The sequence below is a fragment of the Papio anubis genome, chromosome 4 (genome assembly GCF_008728515.1).
Source record: "Papio anubis isolate 15944 chromosome 4, Panubis1.0, whole genome shotgun sequence".
Taxonomy (NCBI): domain Eukaryota; kingdom Metazoa; phylum Chordata; class Mammalia; order Primates; family Cercopithecidae; genus Papio; species Papio anubis.
The window spans coordinates 142,532,562-142,551,175 of NC_044979.1; the positions used below are offsets into that span (position 1 = coordinate 142,532,562).

General features: G+C 42.2%; 1 protein-coding gene across 3 annotated transcripts in view; it reads right to left on the reverse strand.

The window, feature by feature from the left end:
• The window catches only part of CYTH3 (cytohesin 3), a 115,241-nt gene that overhangs the window by 35,456 nt on the left and 61,171 nt on the right, over nucleotides 1-18,614 (reverse strand). Inside the window, exon 1 of one of the 3 annotated variants that reach the window (XM_009202574.3) lies at nucleotides 3,896-3,928. The exons of the other annotated variants lie outside the window; for them this stretch is intronic. Within the exon in view, the coding sequence (XP_009200838.1) occupies nucleotide 3,896 (1 nt within the window). The 5' untranslated portion in view covers nucleotides 3,897-3,928. Of the gene's footprint in view, nucleotides 1-3,895; nucleotides 3,929-18,614 lie in introns of those variants that run through there. 3 annotated transcript variants of the gene reach the window in all.

The window sequence follows — 18,614 nt, forward strand, 5'->3', positions numbered from 1 at the left end:
AAGGCCCTAAGGAGTTAAATAAGCACTAGCCATTTACTTTACCAGTATTGCAATCAGAATTTCCATGTCTAAAAGAAAATTTTGTACAGTGGGACAAAGATAAGTGGCTGTGTAGAGAAATGTCCTTATTTTCCAGAGATTCATGCCATAGTATACAGGGATATAATGCTATTATGTCTATACTTCAAAATACTTCAGCAAAAAAAGAACTGAGGCTGGGCGTGGTGGCTCACAGCTGTAATCCCAGCACTTTGGGAGGCTGAGGCGGGCGGATCACCTGAGGTCAGGAGTTCCAGACCAGCCTGGCCAACATGGTAAAATCCCGTCTCTACGAAAAATACAAAAATTAGCCAGGTGTAATGGTGGGCACCTGAAATCCCAGCTACTTGGGAGGCTGAGGCAGGAGAAATGCCTGAACCCAAGAGGGGGAGGCTGCAGTGAGCCAAGATCATGCCATTGTCCTCCAGCCTAGGCAACAAGAGCAAAACTCTGCTTCAAAGGGGAGAAAAAAAGAACTGAGCAAAATTATAACAATTATTAAATCTATTTGATTCATTATCCATTTTAAGAGTTTGAATTAAAATAAAACTAAATAATCCATTTGAAGAGTCTGAATTAAAAAGTTAAGTTTCAGGTATCTGGCCAGGTGCAATGGCTCATGCCTGTAATCCCAGCACTTTGGGAAGCCAAAGCCAGAACACTGCTTGAGACCAGGAGTTTGAGACTAGTCTGGACAACACAAAGAAAGTCTGTCTCTACAAAAAATAAAAAAGAAATTAGCCAGACATGCTGCACCTGCCCACAGTCCCAGGTACTCAAGAGGCTGAAGTGGGGGGATCGCTTGAGCCCTTGAGTTTGAAGATGCAGCAAGCTATGATTGTGCTACTGCACTCCAACCTGAGTGACAGAGTGAGACACTGCTCTAAAAAAAATTAAAAAAAAAAACCTTTCGGGTATCAAGTGGCTAGTAACATCTGTAGCAGTATCACTCAGGATATTTGGGGAAAGTATTACCAGGAAGTAACAGAATGATCCTTGACATGTGAAAAGGAGTAAATAAAAGGAATAGGAGTATGTGATAAAATATTTCTGAACCGGGTCTGGCGCAATGGCTCACACCTGTAATCCTAGCACTTTGGGAGGCCGAGGTGGGCGGATTACGAGGTCGAGAGATGGAGACCATCCTGGCTTACATGGTGAAACCGCATTTCCACTAAAAATACAAAAAATTAGCCCAGCGTGGTGGTGGGCGCCTGTAGTCCCAGCTACTTGGGAAGCTGAGGCAGGAGAATGGCATGAATCCGGGAGGCAGAGCTTGCAGTGAGCCAAGATTGCACCGTTGCACTCCAGCCTAGGTGACAGAGCGAGACTCTTTCTCAAAAAAAAGAAAAAATTTCTGAACCAGTCTCTGAGGAGCTTCTGTCATCTAAGTACCTTGCTGTCCTATTGTGTCTTTGGACACCCAGATTGCATAGCAAATACCAACATTTAGCTGTTAGACCAGCTGTTTAGTGACGTTCTATCAGTATCTCTCTGCATCCAAAATAACTTTGCAGTCACAGAATCTGCTGATCCACTGACAATTTCACACATGTGACTGCCATACTAAAAATGGGAAGATAGCAATGTTCAGAGAAGGTGTCCTTCATTATCCAGATCTCTTCCACAGCAACAAACCAGCCTTTACTCAGTCACAGTTATCTAAGGCTTGGGCTCACTTACTGACATCATGTATGTTTTGTCACTCAGACTCTGTTAGGTAAGAAGAAACAAAGGTCAAGTGGTTGATTTTTTCCTCCCAAGAAATCTAGCAGTTTATTTTTGAATGGATAAAGTAATATATGGATATGGTTACACATACAGAAACATATTAAAAAGGCATACAATGAAAACTTCCCCTCCAACCTCAATAAAGCTGCTTTAAAAAATAAATAAATAAAGGCAGGTTAACTGGAAATCACTGGTCTGGCATGAAATCTCTGAAGCTGGTTGAATGCACCCACCATGAGCTTCCCTATAAAATCCTGACATTCCAGACGCAGGCTAGGAAAAGGTCCTTCAGATTCAGTTCTCGTCTGTGAATTGATGGAGGAGGTTGGACACACTGGATTATTTCTAACCATGCATCAGGCTCTAAAAGAGAATGAGTCTGTGCAGCACATATGGTTTCAACATTCTTACTCTAATTCTTGATAGCAAATATAAATGTTTCCACAAGGAAAAAACAATGTGGAAAGAAGGCAAGAAATCCTCCATTTTAGTATAAGGGTGCTGCCAGTGAAGCTTTAGAATAAGAATCAGGAGCAAATTCACATCATTCAGCCAAAATCCTTACCTTTCTCAGGCACTAGCCTTCCACAAACTTAGATCTGCAAAATCACAGAGACTCACAGCTGGTGAGGTCTATGTTTTGGGTTCAGGTTTGTAGGAATTTAATTAAAGTACGTTAAGTGTGGACTTTCTGCTTCCAGCCACCAGTAACAGGGACTGGATTTATCCTGTTGCCTGAAATGATGGGAGTAGAAAAGCAGCCAGGCACAGTGGTTATGTGCCTGTAGTCCCAGCTACTGGGGAGTCTGTAGCAGGAGGATCTAGAGCCCCAGAGTTGAGGCTGGCCTGGGCAACGTAGCAAGAACCTACCTCTAAAAAATAAACAACAACAACAAAAAACAAGCTAACAAAATAACAAAATTCTACACCCTGCAAAATCTCTTTCACAAATAAAGATGAAACAAAGACATTTTCAGATATAAAAACTTAAACTAATTTGCCACTGGCACATCTGCGCTACAAGAAACGTTAAAGTAGTACTTCATGCAGGGGAAAAGAAAAGATTCCAAATAAAAATTTGTTACCGATGCAAAAGAATGAAAGTATTGTAAATGATAACTATGTGAGTGAATACTTTTTCATGACAGATACCTCTTTACAAGATTTACTGTTATTGTTTAAAGCACAAATAATAAAAAATGTAAGACAGAACAAAGGTTGGGAGGGAGAAAGGATAAACTGCTTATCCCACATGTGAAATGGTTAACATCATTTGACGGTAGACTGAGAAATGAAAGATGTATATATAAATCCTAAACCAACCACTAACAAAGTGTGCGATAATATTAAGAAATTCAGATTATCTTATTTACCATCTTTAATAAAATCTAAGAGCCCGTCAATTATTAGATGTGTGCTTAATTTCAGACAGTTTAAAATGTATACAAATTTATATCTCAGAATCAATGACAAATGGGAGATTGTCACACATATTGATACTAAAAAATAAGCAAGTGGTATCTCCAAGTTGATTCAGTACTTTCTTTCAAGTTATATTAATCATCTGGTTATCTAACAGATTCCAAGCTACCAAGAAGCTGCAGCTTTCTAGTTTACTGCTATAAATGGTGACACCCTGACACACTGTATATACACACACCTACCAACACGGGAGATCTTCCACGGACTTCACCTGCAGTTCTAGGACTTCTCCTGCAGAAAGATGGAGTTTCACAGGCATGAACTGTGGCCAGAGCCCTCACTAGGTTTTAGTCGCTATAAGTCAAATGTGATAATACATACACTGAACAAAACTTTGGTCATTTAACTCACAACTGTGTATTTTTGGCTACCTAGTCCTAATTGAAATTGATTCTCTCACCCTTAAGTTTACCTTTATTACTAATCAATACTACTTTTTTGTTTTGATATGGTGCTTTTTAGACTTTTGGTCAGTTCAGGGACTGGCCAATTCTGCAGGAAACTAAGAACACTGGCAAACCATGGGCTTTGAGCGCTGGTTCCAGTTAATCCACTACATGGAAACTACAAGGAGCCGTGGTTTAACACACACAGAAATAACACCTATCTCATAACACTGTCATACCTAGCAATTTAAACTCACTGTTTATTTTGAGAAAGGATCTTGTTCTGTCACGCGGTCTGGAGTGCAATGGCACAGTCACAGCTCACTGCAGCCTCAACGTCCCAAGCTCAGATGATCCTCCCGCCTCAGCCTCCTGAATAGCTGGGACCATAGGCATGTACTGCCATGCCCGGCTAACTTTCAAATTGTTTTTGTAGAGACAGGATCTCACTATGTTGTTGCCCAGGCTAGTCTCAAACTCCTAGGCTCAAGTAATCCTCTACTTCGGCCTCCCAAAGTGCTGGGATTGCAGGTGTGAGCCACTGTGCCTGGCAAAACTGAGCATGAGTTTCTGGAGACTACCGAAGCAGTACAATGACACACAGAACAAACAGGCAGGCCCTGAGCTGCCAGGGGCTGCGCTCTGCCTCTCCTCACCACTTGACAGTTATGTGACCTCAGTGGGTGATAAAGCAGCGTTCAATGACATCCAAGTGGGTAACAGGGCAGTCACATGTTAGCAACAACGGGAAGGGCCAGGTGAGTGGGGGGCTGCAGCTAGCCAAGATGCTGCACTGAGCTGCAGGGGCGGGCAGGAAAGCCACAGTGGCTCCAAGGGCCCGATTCTCGCCACCTCCTTGGAACCTTCTCTCTTGTCATTTCTCCGCAATCTCCATGTGCTGATCGTTACTGTTCCAGGACACTGGTTCCTTGCCCAGCCTTCTTTGGATTAGGTGAAAGGTAACATTTTCAGACACGAACCGGAGTTGGCCACTGGTGCACCATGATCACTAATAGAAATTGTTAAATAAAGTTCAATCAAGAGAAAGGATCCAATACAGGAGGTGTGAGCAGCAAGAGAAAATGATGAGCACTGGTTTCCATAAGTAAATCTAAAAAAAACCTGACTGTGTAAGATAATAACGTCTCATAGAATAAGAACAGAACTGAAATGCTCAACAACAACAGCATGTAAATAAGAAGGGAAGCAATTTGCTCTGAAGTTCTTAGGGTTCGAAGGCGGAGGGGATACATGATTAACTTTAGACTTGGCAAGTTAAGAATGCATACTAAAATTTCTAGGGTAAGCAGGAAAGGAATGGAGCTCAAAATGCCCAAATTGGGAAAGGGAAATTAAAACTGGAATGAGAAAAAATAATCCAAAAAAAGGCAAGGAAAGAGAAAGAGAAACACAGAACAACTGTTAGAAATACAAAATGCAAAATATTGGGTGCAGGAAAAAAAATCCAAATATACTGATCTTTATCATGGTAGACAGAAACACACAGCCATGGTATTTTGCGGTTCCTCCTCTCAAGAAGGGAAGTCTATTTCCCACTGTTTTCTCTGGACTGGCTTTGGGACTTCCTTTGACCAAGAGAAGATGGCAGATGTGACAGTGGGCAGGGCCCAGCACCCAGGCCTCAAGGTCTTACCCCTCCCCTATCCTGGAACCTGAGACCACCATGCCCTGGGCCGGCAACCTTTAACATGAAATCCATTGTGTAAAGAAACCACACGGAAGAGTCTCTGAGGTCCCAGCTGCTGCAGCACCTCAGCCAAGGCCCCAGACGTGTAAGTGAAGTCATCTGGGATGGGATCAGCCTCCGGCTGGCCTTACAGCTGAATGTGACAATGTGGGTGAACCCAGACAAGAGCAGCACGTGAACCACCAGCCAGCTTGGAAACTCGGATGGTGAGACAAGAGGCCATTGCTGGGGTTTTTTTATTTTTTTGAGATGGAGTTTTGCTCTTGTTGCCCAGGCTGGAGTGTCATGGTGCGATCTCAGCTCACCACAACCTCCGCCTCCCGGGTTCAAGCAACCCTCCTGCCTCAGCCTCCTGAGTAGCTGGGATTACAGGTATGCACCACCACACCCAACTAATTTTGTATTTTTTAGTAGAAACGGGGTTTCTCCATGTTAGGCTGGTCTCAAACTCCTGACCTGAGGTGATCCGCCAGCCTCAGCCTCCCAAAGTGCTGGGATTACAGACATGAGCCACTGTGCCCAGCCAGGCCACTGCTGTTTTAAGCCAATTCCTTTGGAGAAGTTTGTTATGCAGTAAGAAGTAACTGATTCATTTACAATGAACATAAGTGAAAAAAAGGAGTAAGTTTTAGAATTTGGACTTAAAAACCAGAACAAAAAACATCCCACTAAATGCTCTTTAAAAGAGGCACATTTAAAACATACGAATACATAAAAGTTAGAGGTAAAGGGGTAGAAAGTAATATACCAGACACATTCTTACGGAAAAAAGTTGGTACCACTGTAAGAAAAAATAGGCAAAAAAAACTTTAAGAAAAATAGACTAAAGCTATGAGTCACTAGATAATGACATTTTGTTCAGTTATTCACAAAGTCAGAATTTATATGCATCTAACAAAATAGCCTGAAAATATATAAAGCAAAAATTGACAGATGTACATGTAAAAATAAAATTTTTCCCAAAGGCAAAAAAAAGAAAAAAATGTTGAAGATCTTACTAACACAATAGCAAGCTTGATTTAATGGACATAATATACTTCACTGATTATAAGACGTGATTTTTTTCACATTTTAACATATTTGAAGTGAATTGTGACATTTACATATTATTGCCTACATAGCTGTGAATCTGATTATTGCTAGAGGCAAAACTAAACAACTGCTACTCCTTAATGTTTCATGCAAAAACAAAATTTAAGAATAATCTGATGAAGGATTATGAGTCTAGTCATTACCACAGATTATTCATTGATACTTTCTGGTAAGATCAACAAAGCCTCAGCACAAAACTCTGCTAAACATTAGAAAAAAATCCAGGAGACAATATAGGAGCACTCTTTAAGAACCGCTGTGTCACTAATGCCTTCTATGGTGACAGCACTGTGTAGAAAAACACAAATATCAACTATTCTGAGTAGACAACTGATTCAGGAGTGGGAATCTGTAAATAAGCTTCAGGAATACCTTGACCAACTTACTGCACTCATATTTCACTTTTTTTTTTTTTTTTTGAGACAGAGTCTCGCTCTGTCACCCAGGCTGGAGTGCAGTGGCGCGATCTCGGCTCACTGCAAGCTCCGCCTCCCGGGTTCACGCCATTCTCCTGCCTCAGCCTCCCGAGTAGCTGGAACTACAGACGCCCGCCACCATGCCCGGCTAATTTTTTGTATTTTTAGTAGAGGCAGGGTTTCACCGTGTTAGCCAGGATGGTCTCGATCTCCTGACATCGTGATCCGCCCACCCCAGCCTCCCAAAGTGCTGGGATTACAGGCTTGAGCCACCATGCCTGGCCTCATATTTCACTTTTTATATATGTTCACAATAGTAAAAAAAAAAAAAAAAAAGAAGAAGAAACCAACATTGAAGTAAGTTGAAAAAAAAATCAGACAGTATAAAGATTCTAAGTGAGAAGGATGCATTGCTCCTGGTTTAGGTACCAGCTTTTTTCTTCTTAATGGAACATAAGTTAATGACACATCTTATAACTGATACAGACAGACTCAATGGGATCATGGCACCCAACAGGCGTGCAATATACATTCAAGCACATGTGAAAAAGAAAGTCTTAATAAATTTCAAAGGATTGGTGTAGTGGAGACGAAGATGCTTTGCTCAACCTCTGGAGGTGCCTTCACGTAAAGCAGAGTTTAGAAAGCTCAAAATTACATCTCCGGATCCTCTTATAATTTAGGCTTCCAAAACGAACGAAGCTCTGCCAATCAGAGGCAGTGTACAGGATTCAAAAGAGAGCAGTGAAGCAGAGGTCCTCATCCTGCCCTTTTACACAGGCTGCTTCTCAGCTGGCCCACAAAGATGTGAAAGGTGAGGATTTTCTGGAACAGCATTCTATCTAGTGTTCGTTCTCTAGATTCCTAGGAATTGAGAGTTCATTCCAGCACTGTGGCCTCTTGATTCAGGTTCTGTGGACCCCATCACAGCTGGGGATATGCACGGACCTCCATGGTTGCAGGAGTTGCCTAGCAGGCGAGAATTCCTCTGGTGCCTCGATTCTGCAGAGCCAAGCTAGGGCCCACTCCTTTAGCCAACCTATGGCTCCCCAATCAAATCATCCCTTCCTGCTCAAAATACTTGGAGTGCTCTGTATTTCTTGTATGGAACTATACCTGAAACCACTGCTGTCATAAAGACCACATTCTCCGAACACAAAACAATAAAGTTAGAAATCAATTGCAAAACAGTGACTAGAGGATGAGTGTGGTGGCTCATGCCTGTAATTCCAGAACTTTGGGAGGCTGAGGTGGGTGGATCACTTGAGCCCAGGAGTTCGAGACCAGTCTGGGCAACATGGCAAAGACCCTGTCTCTACTAAAAATACAAAAATTAGCTGGGTATGGTGGCACACACCTGTAGTCCCAGCTACTTGGGGGCTGAGGTAGGAGAATTAACTGAGCCTGGAAGGTCAAGGCTGCAGTGAGCCATGATCATGCCACCATACTCCAGCCTGGGTGACAAAGCAATACTCTCTCAAAAAAGCAAAAACAAAAAACAGTGACCAGGAAAACCCATTTGTTTGGAAATTAAATTAAGAAACACAATTCTAAATAACTCATCAGTCAAAGATAACAACGTAATATAAATTAGAAAATACCAACAAAGGCCAGGCACAGTGGCTCACACCTGTAATCCCAGAACTTTGGGAGTCCAAGGTGGGCAGATTACCTGAGGTTAAGAGTTTGAGACCAGCCTGCCAACATGGTGAAACCCCATCTCTACTAAAAATACAAAAATTAGCCAGGCATGGTGGTGCATGCCTGTAATCCCAGCTACTTGGGAGGCTAAGGTGGGAGAATCACTTGAACCCAGGAGGTAGAAGTTGCACTGAGCCAAGATCTCACTACTGCACTCCAGCCTAGGCAACAGAGTGGAACTCAGTCTCCAAAAAACAAACAAACAAAAAACAAGAAGAGAAGAGAAAGATAATGTGAAAATATTACTTGGATGCTACAGCTAAAACAACTTAGAAAATCACAACTTAAGGTGCTACCACAGCCTGGGCAATATAGAAAGACTCTGTCTGAAAAAAACCAAAACACATTAGCCAGGTGTGGTGGTACATACCTGTAATCCTATCTACTTGGGAGATTGAGACAGGAGAGCCTGAACCCAGGAATTTGAGGCTGCAGTGAGCGACGATCAGGCCACTGCACTCTAACCTGGGTGACAGAGCAAGGTCCTATCTCTTTTTTTTAAAAAAAAAAAAAAAAAAAAAAAAAAAAGCTTATTTTAGAAAATAATTTTGTTGGAAAATGATAAACTAAGCACTCACCTTTAAAAATTAGAAAAACAACTGCTTAAACACAAAGAAGAAAATAATACAGAAATCAATTATTAAAATGTAATCAAGTATAGCCACTTTTGAAAACAGTTTGGCAGTTCTTCAAAAAATTAAACAGTTTGCATTCCAGCAATTCCACTCCTAGTTATATATCCCAAAAAGTAAAAACGTATGTCCACACAAAAACCTGTACATGAATGTTCATAGCAATGTTCATTGGGCTATTCACAAATAGCCCAAACAACCTAAATGTCCATCAACAGATGAATGGATTTAAAACTACATGGTATATATGTACAAAGGAATGTGATTCAGCCGTAAAAATGAAGTACTGATACATGCTACAACACAGATGAACTCTGAAGACATTATGCTAGGTGAAATGAGCCAGCCACAAAAGACCACATGTTGTATGATTCCATTTATAGAAAACATCCAGAGTAGGTCAAGAACAGACAAAACTAATTTGTGTTGATAGGAATCAAAACAGTGGGTAATCTGGGGAGGCAGAAAGTACTGCCTGAAAAAGGACATATCAGAGCCTTCTGTGATGTTGCAAATGTCTACTTCAATTTAGGAAGCAGATACACAAGGGTGTGTGTACATGAATAGATGGAAAATAGCTTGAGTCCTAGGTACGCTTAACATTTGGGCACTTTACTTACTGCCCTTAAAAGCCTATGTCTGAATAACTGATCCCTTTTAATCCTTAACAGAGAAAGGGAAGAATTTCCTGAAAAAGACACTGAAACAGCATTCAAAAACGTGTCAAACACTAACAGAACCAATGCTAATTGCCCTAGGATGACTTCAGGACAATCCAGTCTAAGGTACAAATGTGAGTCAGGTGCCCTCAGTCCCACCTCTGCCTTACATCCTGCGGCTCTAAGCATCAAGTAAAGGGCAAATTCCAGCAGTGTTTTAAGGGACAATGGGGGAGACTATTTTTTCTTTTTAGAGATATTACTAACTACAGAATAAATGCTTCATAAAATCTAAAACCCATCAATTTTAAGTAAACCATTATTTTTACGTCCTGTTTAAAAGAAAAAACACCAACACTCCAAACTTTAAGATGCCTTAAGACACATTCCAATTTCACAGAAATTAAAATGCACTTTTTTTTTTTTTTGAAACAGAGTCTCGCTCTGCCGCCCAGGCGGGAGTGCAGTGGCGCAATCTCAGCTCACTGCAAGCTCCGCCTCCTGGGTTCACGCCATTCTCCTGCCTCAGCCTCCCAAGTAACTGGGACTACAGGTGCCCGCCACCATGCCCGACTAATTTTTTGTATTTTTAGTAGACACGGGGTTTCATCGTGTTAGCCAGGATGGTCTCCATCTCCTGACCTGGTGATCCGCCCGCTTCGGCCTCCCAAAATGGTGGGATTACAGGCGTGAGCCACCGCGCCCGGACTAAAATGTGCATCTTAGAATCAGTAATATACTATCAACAATGCCTACTTTTTAATGGAATAGCATTTAATTCAAACTTGACGTTTGAGTCCGGTAGAGTGGCACACACCTGTAATCCCAGTACTCTGGGAAGCCAAGGGGGTTGGATCATGTGAGACCAGGAGTTTGAGACCAGCCTGGGCAATACAGGCCACAGTGAGCTATGATCACACTACTGCACTCCAGCCTGGTCACAGAGCGAGACTCCATCTCAAAAAACAAAACAAAAGAAGGCTGGGCGCAGTGAGTCATGCCTGTAATGTAATCCCAGCACTTTGGGAGGTCGAGGCAGGCAGATTGCTTGAGTTCAGGTGTTCAAGACGAGCCTGGGCAACATGGTGAAACCCCATCTCCACAACAAATACAGAAATTAGCTGGGTGAGGTGGCATATGCCTGTAGTCCCAGCTACTTGGGAGGCAGAGGTGGGAGGATGGGTTGAGCCCAAAGGCGGAGGTTGCAGTGAGCCGAGATCATGCCACTGCACTGCAGCCTGGGTGACAGAGCCAGATCCTGTCTTGAGGGGGAAAAAAGAACGTGTTAGGAGCAGATAAGAAAACCATGAATAACTGTTCTATAGGTTGACACTTTTGAGCACTACTGTTTTTATTCTTCCAAGTTTCCTTCTACCTTAGGTATACACATCTATCTATTTCTTCTCAGACTTTTGGGTAAGATCAAGTGTACGTATACACATCTATCACTGGATAAGGTAGATAAGAATTTTTGTACACTACAAACATGACAGATAAACTTAGCAATAAACTACAAATTAGAGCAGCCATTGCAAGTTTTTAAAATAACTGCTTTGTATTTACATGGTGTTACATGTAAAACAAACATGGTGTTACAACCCTACCCAAATCATCCTTTCAGACTTATACATAAACATCCTCTTGACAACAAACATGCCAACCCACAACTGCTGCTCTTCCTATTTGGTGATGCAGCCAACCACTAACAAGCAATGGAAGAACCAGTGCAGTGGCATGTGTCTTACCAAATGCAGTAGTCAAGGACAGTTTATTCCCCAGTTCCACAGATCAAAACTAAACATAAGGGCCAAGGACATAGCCAGCTCCTTGGGATCCTTGGCACAAGTGCTTCATTCCAATCATTCATTTAGCTCATTTTTTATTTTCTTTTTTTGAGGTGGGGGCAGGATCTCACTGTCACCCAGGTTGGAGGGCAATGGCCCAATCATAGCTCACTGCAGCCTCCAACTCCTAGACTCAGGCAATTGGCCTGCCTCAGCCTCCGAAGTAGCTGGGACTACAGGAGCCTATTTTTTATTTTTGTAGAGATGGGTCTTGCTATTTTGCCTAGGCTGGTCTGAAGCGATCCTCCCTCCTCAGCCTCCCAAAGTGTTGGGATTACAGGTGTGAGCCACCACACCAGGCTTGGAGCTCATTTTCTGTAGCAGGTTTTTATAACATGGTGTAAAGACCTTCTCCATCAGAAACACTTGGAAGTACTTGTCCACAACAGAGTTCCTAGACCCTATCCCAAACCTACCAAATCAGAACCTCTAGGTGTCAAGCCCAGGACTCTGAATTTTAACAAGCTTCCCAAATTATTTTGTTGAATAGGGAAATTTGAGGACCACTGCTAAAATACAGCACTGAATAGGTAAGTCCTTAACACAAATCATGAACGCAATATATTAGGTAGAGAGGCAACATGACACAGTCAATCTTGCAGCTGGACTTGTCTCCAATATTCTCTCTGCCACTTACTAGCTCTGTGTCCTTAGGCAACTTACCTAATCTCTCTGTGCCTCAGTTTCCTCATTTGTAAATGGGATGCTACTACTATCTCAAGCTAATCAAACTCTCTTCTTGAATATTACTAGAAATTTCAAATTAAATACTGCATCTCAAAACAAATCAATACAAAAAATATTTTAAGATCTTGAACGATGAATATGTTGACCTCAGTCATGAAAAACTAGTAATAGACATTGAGACTTTCTACCCTAGCTAACTGAAAAACAGAGTAAAATAAACAACTTCTGAATAACTGAGTTTCTTTCACAGCCAGAAGCTGTCGTTGGCGGTGCGGGGGAACAGCTTCACAAGTGCACGTGACTAAAAACCATGTGAGGACACTTTGGAAGACAGTTTGGCAGTTTCTCTCAAAGCTCAACAGCCTTACAATACGATCCAGCAACTGCCCTCCTTGGAATTTACCCAACTGAGTTGGAAACTATGTCCACATGAAAATCTGCCACAAATATTTATAGCAGCTTTATTTATAATTGCCAAAAACTGAAGCAACCAAGATGTCCCTCAATAGGTGACTCGATAAACTATGATGCATCCAGACAATGAAATGTTATTCAGTGATAGTAAGAGATGAGCTCTCAAGCCTTGAAAAGACAGAAAGGAACTTTAAATGTATCTTGAACGATGAATATGTTGAAAGAAGTGAAAGAAGCCAATCTGAAAAGGCTACATATTGTACAATTTCAACTAGTTGGCATTCTGGAAAAGGCAATGCTACTGAGACAACAGATCAGTGGTTGCCAGGGGTTCAGGGGGACATGGAGAGGGATGAATAGCTGAGCACAGGGGACTCCTGGGCGGTGAAACTCTTCTGTATGATATGGTAACGGTGGATCCATGTTATTATGCACCTGTCAGAACCCCAAGGACCCCAAAAGGAAATCCTATTGTAAACCATAAACTTCAGTTAGTAACAAGGTATCAATATTGGTTCATCCATTTTAAGAAATGCACCACACTAATGTAAGATGTTAGTAACAGGGAAACTATGAGCTGGGAGGCGGCGAGCAGATGGGAACTCTATACTGTCGGCTCGATTTTTTATGTAAATCTAAATTTGTTCTAAAAACTAAAGTCTATTAATAACATCTTCAAAGTAGGGATAATGACATCCAAAGCTACCAAATAATTCTCTAAGACAACTTTGTGAAAGTCATCTCTGACAATTTCATCAACCCAAACTCCCAACAAGTCCTCTTGAACATCCGACAGAAGATGAAAGAAGATTCCTTATCAAATTTCAAATGAGTTTTCAACTACAATGTCAGGGAGATGTCACCTAAAATTTAAGATGAGATTTTATCCTTTTCATTCAAGTTTTTTCAAAATCTTTGGCCTTGAGAACTTAAGTTGGGAAGATAAAAACATTTTTATAACCAGTCTGCTATATCCATAGGTGGAATTTTGGCTAAAAACGCGTGAAATCTAAGAGTGTTCATGCTGCTGGTGTTCCCAAAAGAAACCCTCAGTGCACGTCAGTCATTTTTTTCTAATCCATTTCATCAACGCTGATGGATTCTGACACAACTTCACACATCATCTTGAGTAGTGCTGTCAGGCTTAGGAAAGCAGTATTTTTTCCTCCTCAGCATCTTTAAGTATCTTCCAAGAAAACAGTTGGGCATATTGCCTTCATTGATAGAGTTGTCACACTTAAAACGCTTAAACAGCACCAAAAAGCAGGGTGAGGATTAATCTTTTGTAAAACCTGAAGTATTCTATTTGATATTTGATCACAAAATGGAGAAATCGATATTCCGGAATTTCTTCTCAATTTCCTTTCCAAGTGAAGTTCTGGCAGTACTCACTAAAATATAAACCAAATCATGTTTCTTCCCTGCTTAAAACACGTATGACTTCCTACTGGGTTCAGAATAAAATCCAAGTTCCTCACCTGAGCCTACAGTGCCCTCCCTGATCCGACCCCATCTGCCACAGGGGCACCATCCCCTCCTGTGAACCCCTCTCCTGGGCACCTGGCTGGCTCCAGCTCCCTCCGCTCCTTCGCTCAAAGCAGGCCCTCCCTGATCACCCTGCCTAAAGGACAGACTCCCAGCTCCCTGCACAATCGTTTTCTATCAGACATGGCTGCTGTATTTCTTTCATAGCACTTTTTACCCAGAGTGTTTTGGAAGCAGAACAGAATGATGGCTGAATGCACGGGTTGTGAAGCTACACTGCAGAGTCTGACTCCTGGCTCTACCACTTCATTAGCTGGGCAAGACCGGACACCTGTGCTTTACTTTTCTCATTTCAAACATTTAAAAATTTTTAATTGTGGTAAAACACATAACACAGCTGGGCACAATGGCGCACACCTATCGTCCTAGACTCTCAGGAGATTGAGGCAGAAGGCTCATTTGAGCCTCGAAGTTCAAATCCCAAAGTGCTGGGATTACAGGAGCAAGCCACGGTGCCTGGCCTAATTATAGTCTTTTATTTTTAAACGTACAATTACATTATTATTGACTATAGTTACTCTGTTGTGCTATCAAATATTAGGTCTTGGCCGGGCACCGTGGCTAATGCCTGTAATCCTAGCACTTTGGGAGGCCGAAGCACGTGGACCACTTCTGGCCCAGAGTTCAAGACCAGCCTGGCCAAAAGGTCTCTACTAAAAGTACAAAAATTAGCCAGGTGTGGTGGCTTGCATTTGTCATCCCAGCTACTCAGGAGGCTGAGGTACAAGAATCACTTGAACCCGAGAGGTGAAGGTTGCAGTGAGCTGAGATTGTGCCACTGCACTCCAGCCTGGGCGACAGAGTAAGACTGTCTCAAAAATAAGCAAATAAATAAAAAATACTAGGTCTTATTCATTCTTTCTAACTAATTTTTTTGTGCCCACTAACCATCCCTATCTCTGCTTTACCCTTCCCAGCCTCTGGTAACCATCCTTCTATGCTCTACTATCTCCATGAGTTCAATTTCAACCTATTTATTTATTTATTTAGAAGCAAGGTCTCCTGATGTTTCCCAGGCTGCAGTATGGTGGTGCAATCATGACTCAGTAGCCTTGAACTCCAGGGCTCATGCAATCCTTCTGCCTCAGCCTCCCACGTAGTGGCTACAGGCATGTGCCACCAGGCCTGGCATCCATTTTTTTCTTACGTGTCCAGTGCAGTATGTTTTTTTGTTTGTTTGTTTTTGTTTTTTTGAGACAGAGTCTCACTCTGTCCCCCAGGCTGGAGTGCACTGGCACGATCTCAGCTCACTGCAAGCTCCGCCTCCCAGGTTCAGGCTATTCTCCTGCCTCAGCCTCCTGAGTAGCTGGGACTACAGGCGCCCGCCACCACACCCAGCTGATTTTTTTGTATTTTTAGTAGAGACAGGGTTTCACCGTGTTAGCCAGGATGGTCTCGATCTCTTGACCTCGTGATCCGCCCATCTCGGCCTCCCAAAGTGCTGGGATTACAGGCATGAGCCACCACACCCAGCCCAGTTCAGGACTGTTAAGTATATTCACACTGTTTTGCAACCATCATCACTATCCATCTCCAGAACTTTTTCATCTTGCAAAACTCTGTACCCATTACTAACTCTCCAATTCTCCCTTTCCCCAGCCCCAGGCACCCACCATTCTACTTTCTGTCTCTATGAATTCAACTACTCAGGTACCTCACATAAGTAGAATCACACAGTATTTGTCTTGTGACTGGCTTATTTCACCTGGCATAAATATTTTAAAAAGTCCTAAAGGTTCATCCATGTTGTGGCATGTGACAGAGTTTCCTTTTTTAAAACTAAATTATTTTCAATTTTTTTTTAAGATTAGTCAAATGCAGTAGTGAGAAGAGAGGAAAGAGTAGAATAAGCAGTTAGACCTGTGACTGAACGATCGAGATAACTTACTACCTTCAGACCAGCCTTCCTTCCTTTGTAAGGCTGAGTAATGTTCCATCGCATGGAGAGATCACATTTTCCTTATCCATTCATCTGGCCATGTACACTCGGGTGGCTTCAGCTCTTGCCCATTGTGAAGGGCACAGGGTAGTGCTATTTTTAATGTTCGGAGGAATCTCTACAGTTTTTCACAGCAGCTGCACCATTTTACATTCCCACCAACAGTGCACAAAGTTTCCAATTTTCCGCACAGTCATCTCATCTTTAATAGGGACAACAGTAACTACTCCACCTAGAAGTGCCATGTATTAATATTACTAGTACTATCCTGCTGACTGACGGTTTAGTTTATGTCTCCTCCTATAAGAATGTCAACTCCCAAGGACAGGGTTCTTGCCTGTCTGATTCATTATTAAATTCCCAGCACCAAGAACCGTGACTAGCACATAGTAGGAACTCAAAGATATTTGCTGAATTATCACACTACTCAGAACACAGGCTTTTCACAAAAGGTGCTCCAGAGATGAGACATATGTTTATTAGTTCTCTGCAATTAAAAGAGCTATTTCATTCATTTTCATGGTCTTTGTGAATTCCTGAAAATATATCCCAGCACTGTCCATTGTTGCATGGTATAGAAAACAGTCTGGGGAAAGGAGGAACCTGCAACACCATTTTAGTAAGATTTCCACAATTTTGTGTCAATCTTAAAGTCAAGAGGGCTTTAATAACATTGGTGCCTATCTACAACAGTGAGGTTGTTGCAATACAATACAATACAATATTGTATTCTTTGCAATACAATCTCAATCCCAGTAAAGTGTCCCCACATTTTTTTTGCCATTGTCTTTAATTACCCAATTTGAAAAATTTAATCTCCTTGGCCTTCAACCCCCAGGGGCCTTGAGAACAATGGTCTAGGGAAGCACAGTTCTGCAGTCTCACAGTTTTGGTGCCCTCTTTGGGTGTCTGAAGACAAAATCTCATGCACTTTCCTAGATTCCTCAGTTAATCCGAGATTACACCCAAGCAGAAGATTAACACTGTTCTTGGAAGCCAGCGAGGCAGGAACCCATCACAGGGGCCCAGCCCAGAAGACCGCCCATTTTGTCTGGGTGTTCTCTCTGCCCACCAGAACTCAGCTCCATGAAGTTTCAGTGCTTCTCAGCCACAGACACATCTGAGCACTGGAGTTCTTCTCAGCGTCCTTTCAGGAAGGCTCGTGGAGTGCAGGGAAAGCGGAGCGTCACAGACTCCCCTGACCTTGTAAAAGGAACTAGAGCTTCTCAGAAGACACATTTTTTTTTTTTTTTTTTTTGAGACGGAGTCTTGCTCTGTCACCCAGGCTGGAGTGCAGTGGCCAGATCTCAGCTCACTACAAGCTCCGCCTCCCGGGTTTACGCCATTCTCCTGCCTCAGCCTCCCGAGTAGCTGGGACTACAGGTGCCCGCCACCTCGCCCGGCTGGTTTTTTGTACTTTTTAGTAGAGACGGGGTTTCACCGGGTTCGCCAGGATGGTCTCGATCTCCTGACCTCGTGATCCGCCCGTCTCGGCCTCCCAAAGTGCTGGGATTACAGGCTTGAGCCATCGAGAAGACACATTTTGATTCAAAGTTTTTAGAGGGCCCATCCTGGACCAGACAAATAAGAGAAAAACAGGTCCAAAAGATAAAGGACACTGATACCTCCAGCTTTGAAATGTCTAAGAAATAAGAAGCACTGATGGATCAATGAGAGGCGATAAACAGACATGTGATAAAGCACGCACAGTGAAAGGTTAACCGTGGATCCCAGGAGGTGGGTTTACACCTACGCCACTGCATATCCTTTCAACATTTTTGCATGTTTGGAATTTTTCATACTAAAATGTTGAAAAGTATTTTGAAAAGTCAAAACATAAGAAATAAATTTTAAAAGCCTTGACTATTAGAGACCTCTACAGATTTCTAAATGATTTTAATAGCATTTTCCCTTAATTTTGTGTATAAGGAATGCTTTAAAAAAATACTACTTTTATTTTCTCTTCAAATATTACTAAGTATTCCTAAATAACCTACACCATCTGGCTCGTCAAAACCATACAAACTGGTAGTATTTCCAAAGAGAAGTGTCATTTTCAGCCCTGGAGTTCCCCACTATGAGAGCTGGTACCTAACAGGGCCACATTCCACCTGGCCCAGAAATGACCTTAGAACAAAACAAACTGAGCATACTCTCACCAAATCATACAAAAATTTTTTTTAATAAGAATAACTTGCTAGTTCAAGAAACAAGTAGAGCCTATAAGATGTGTTGTTTCCTTCTCATCTAACCTGAAGGACACATGTGATTGACAAGATTTCCCACAGTAATATCAAATTACCACCTATGACAAAAACGGATGCCAAAGCGAATATTCG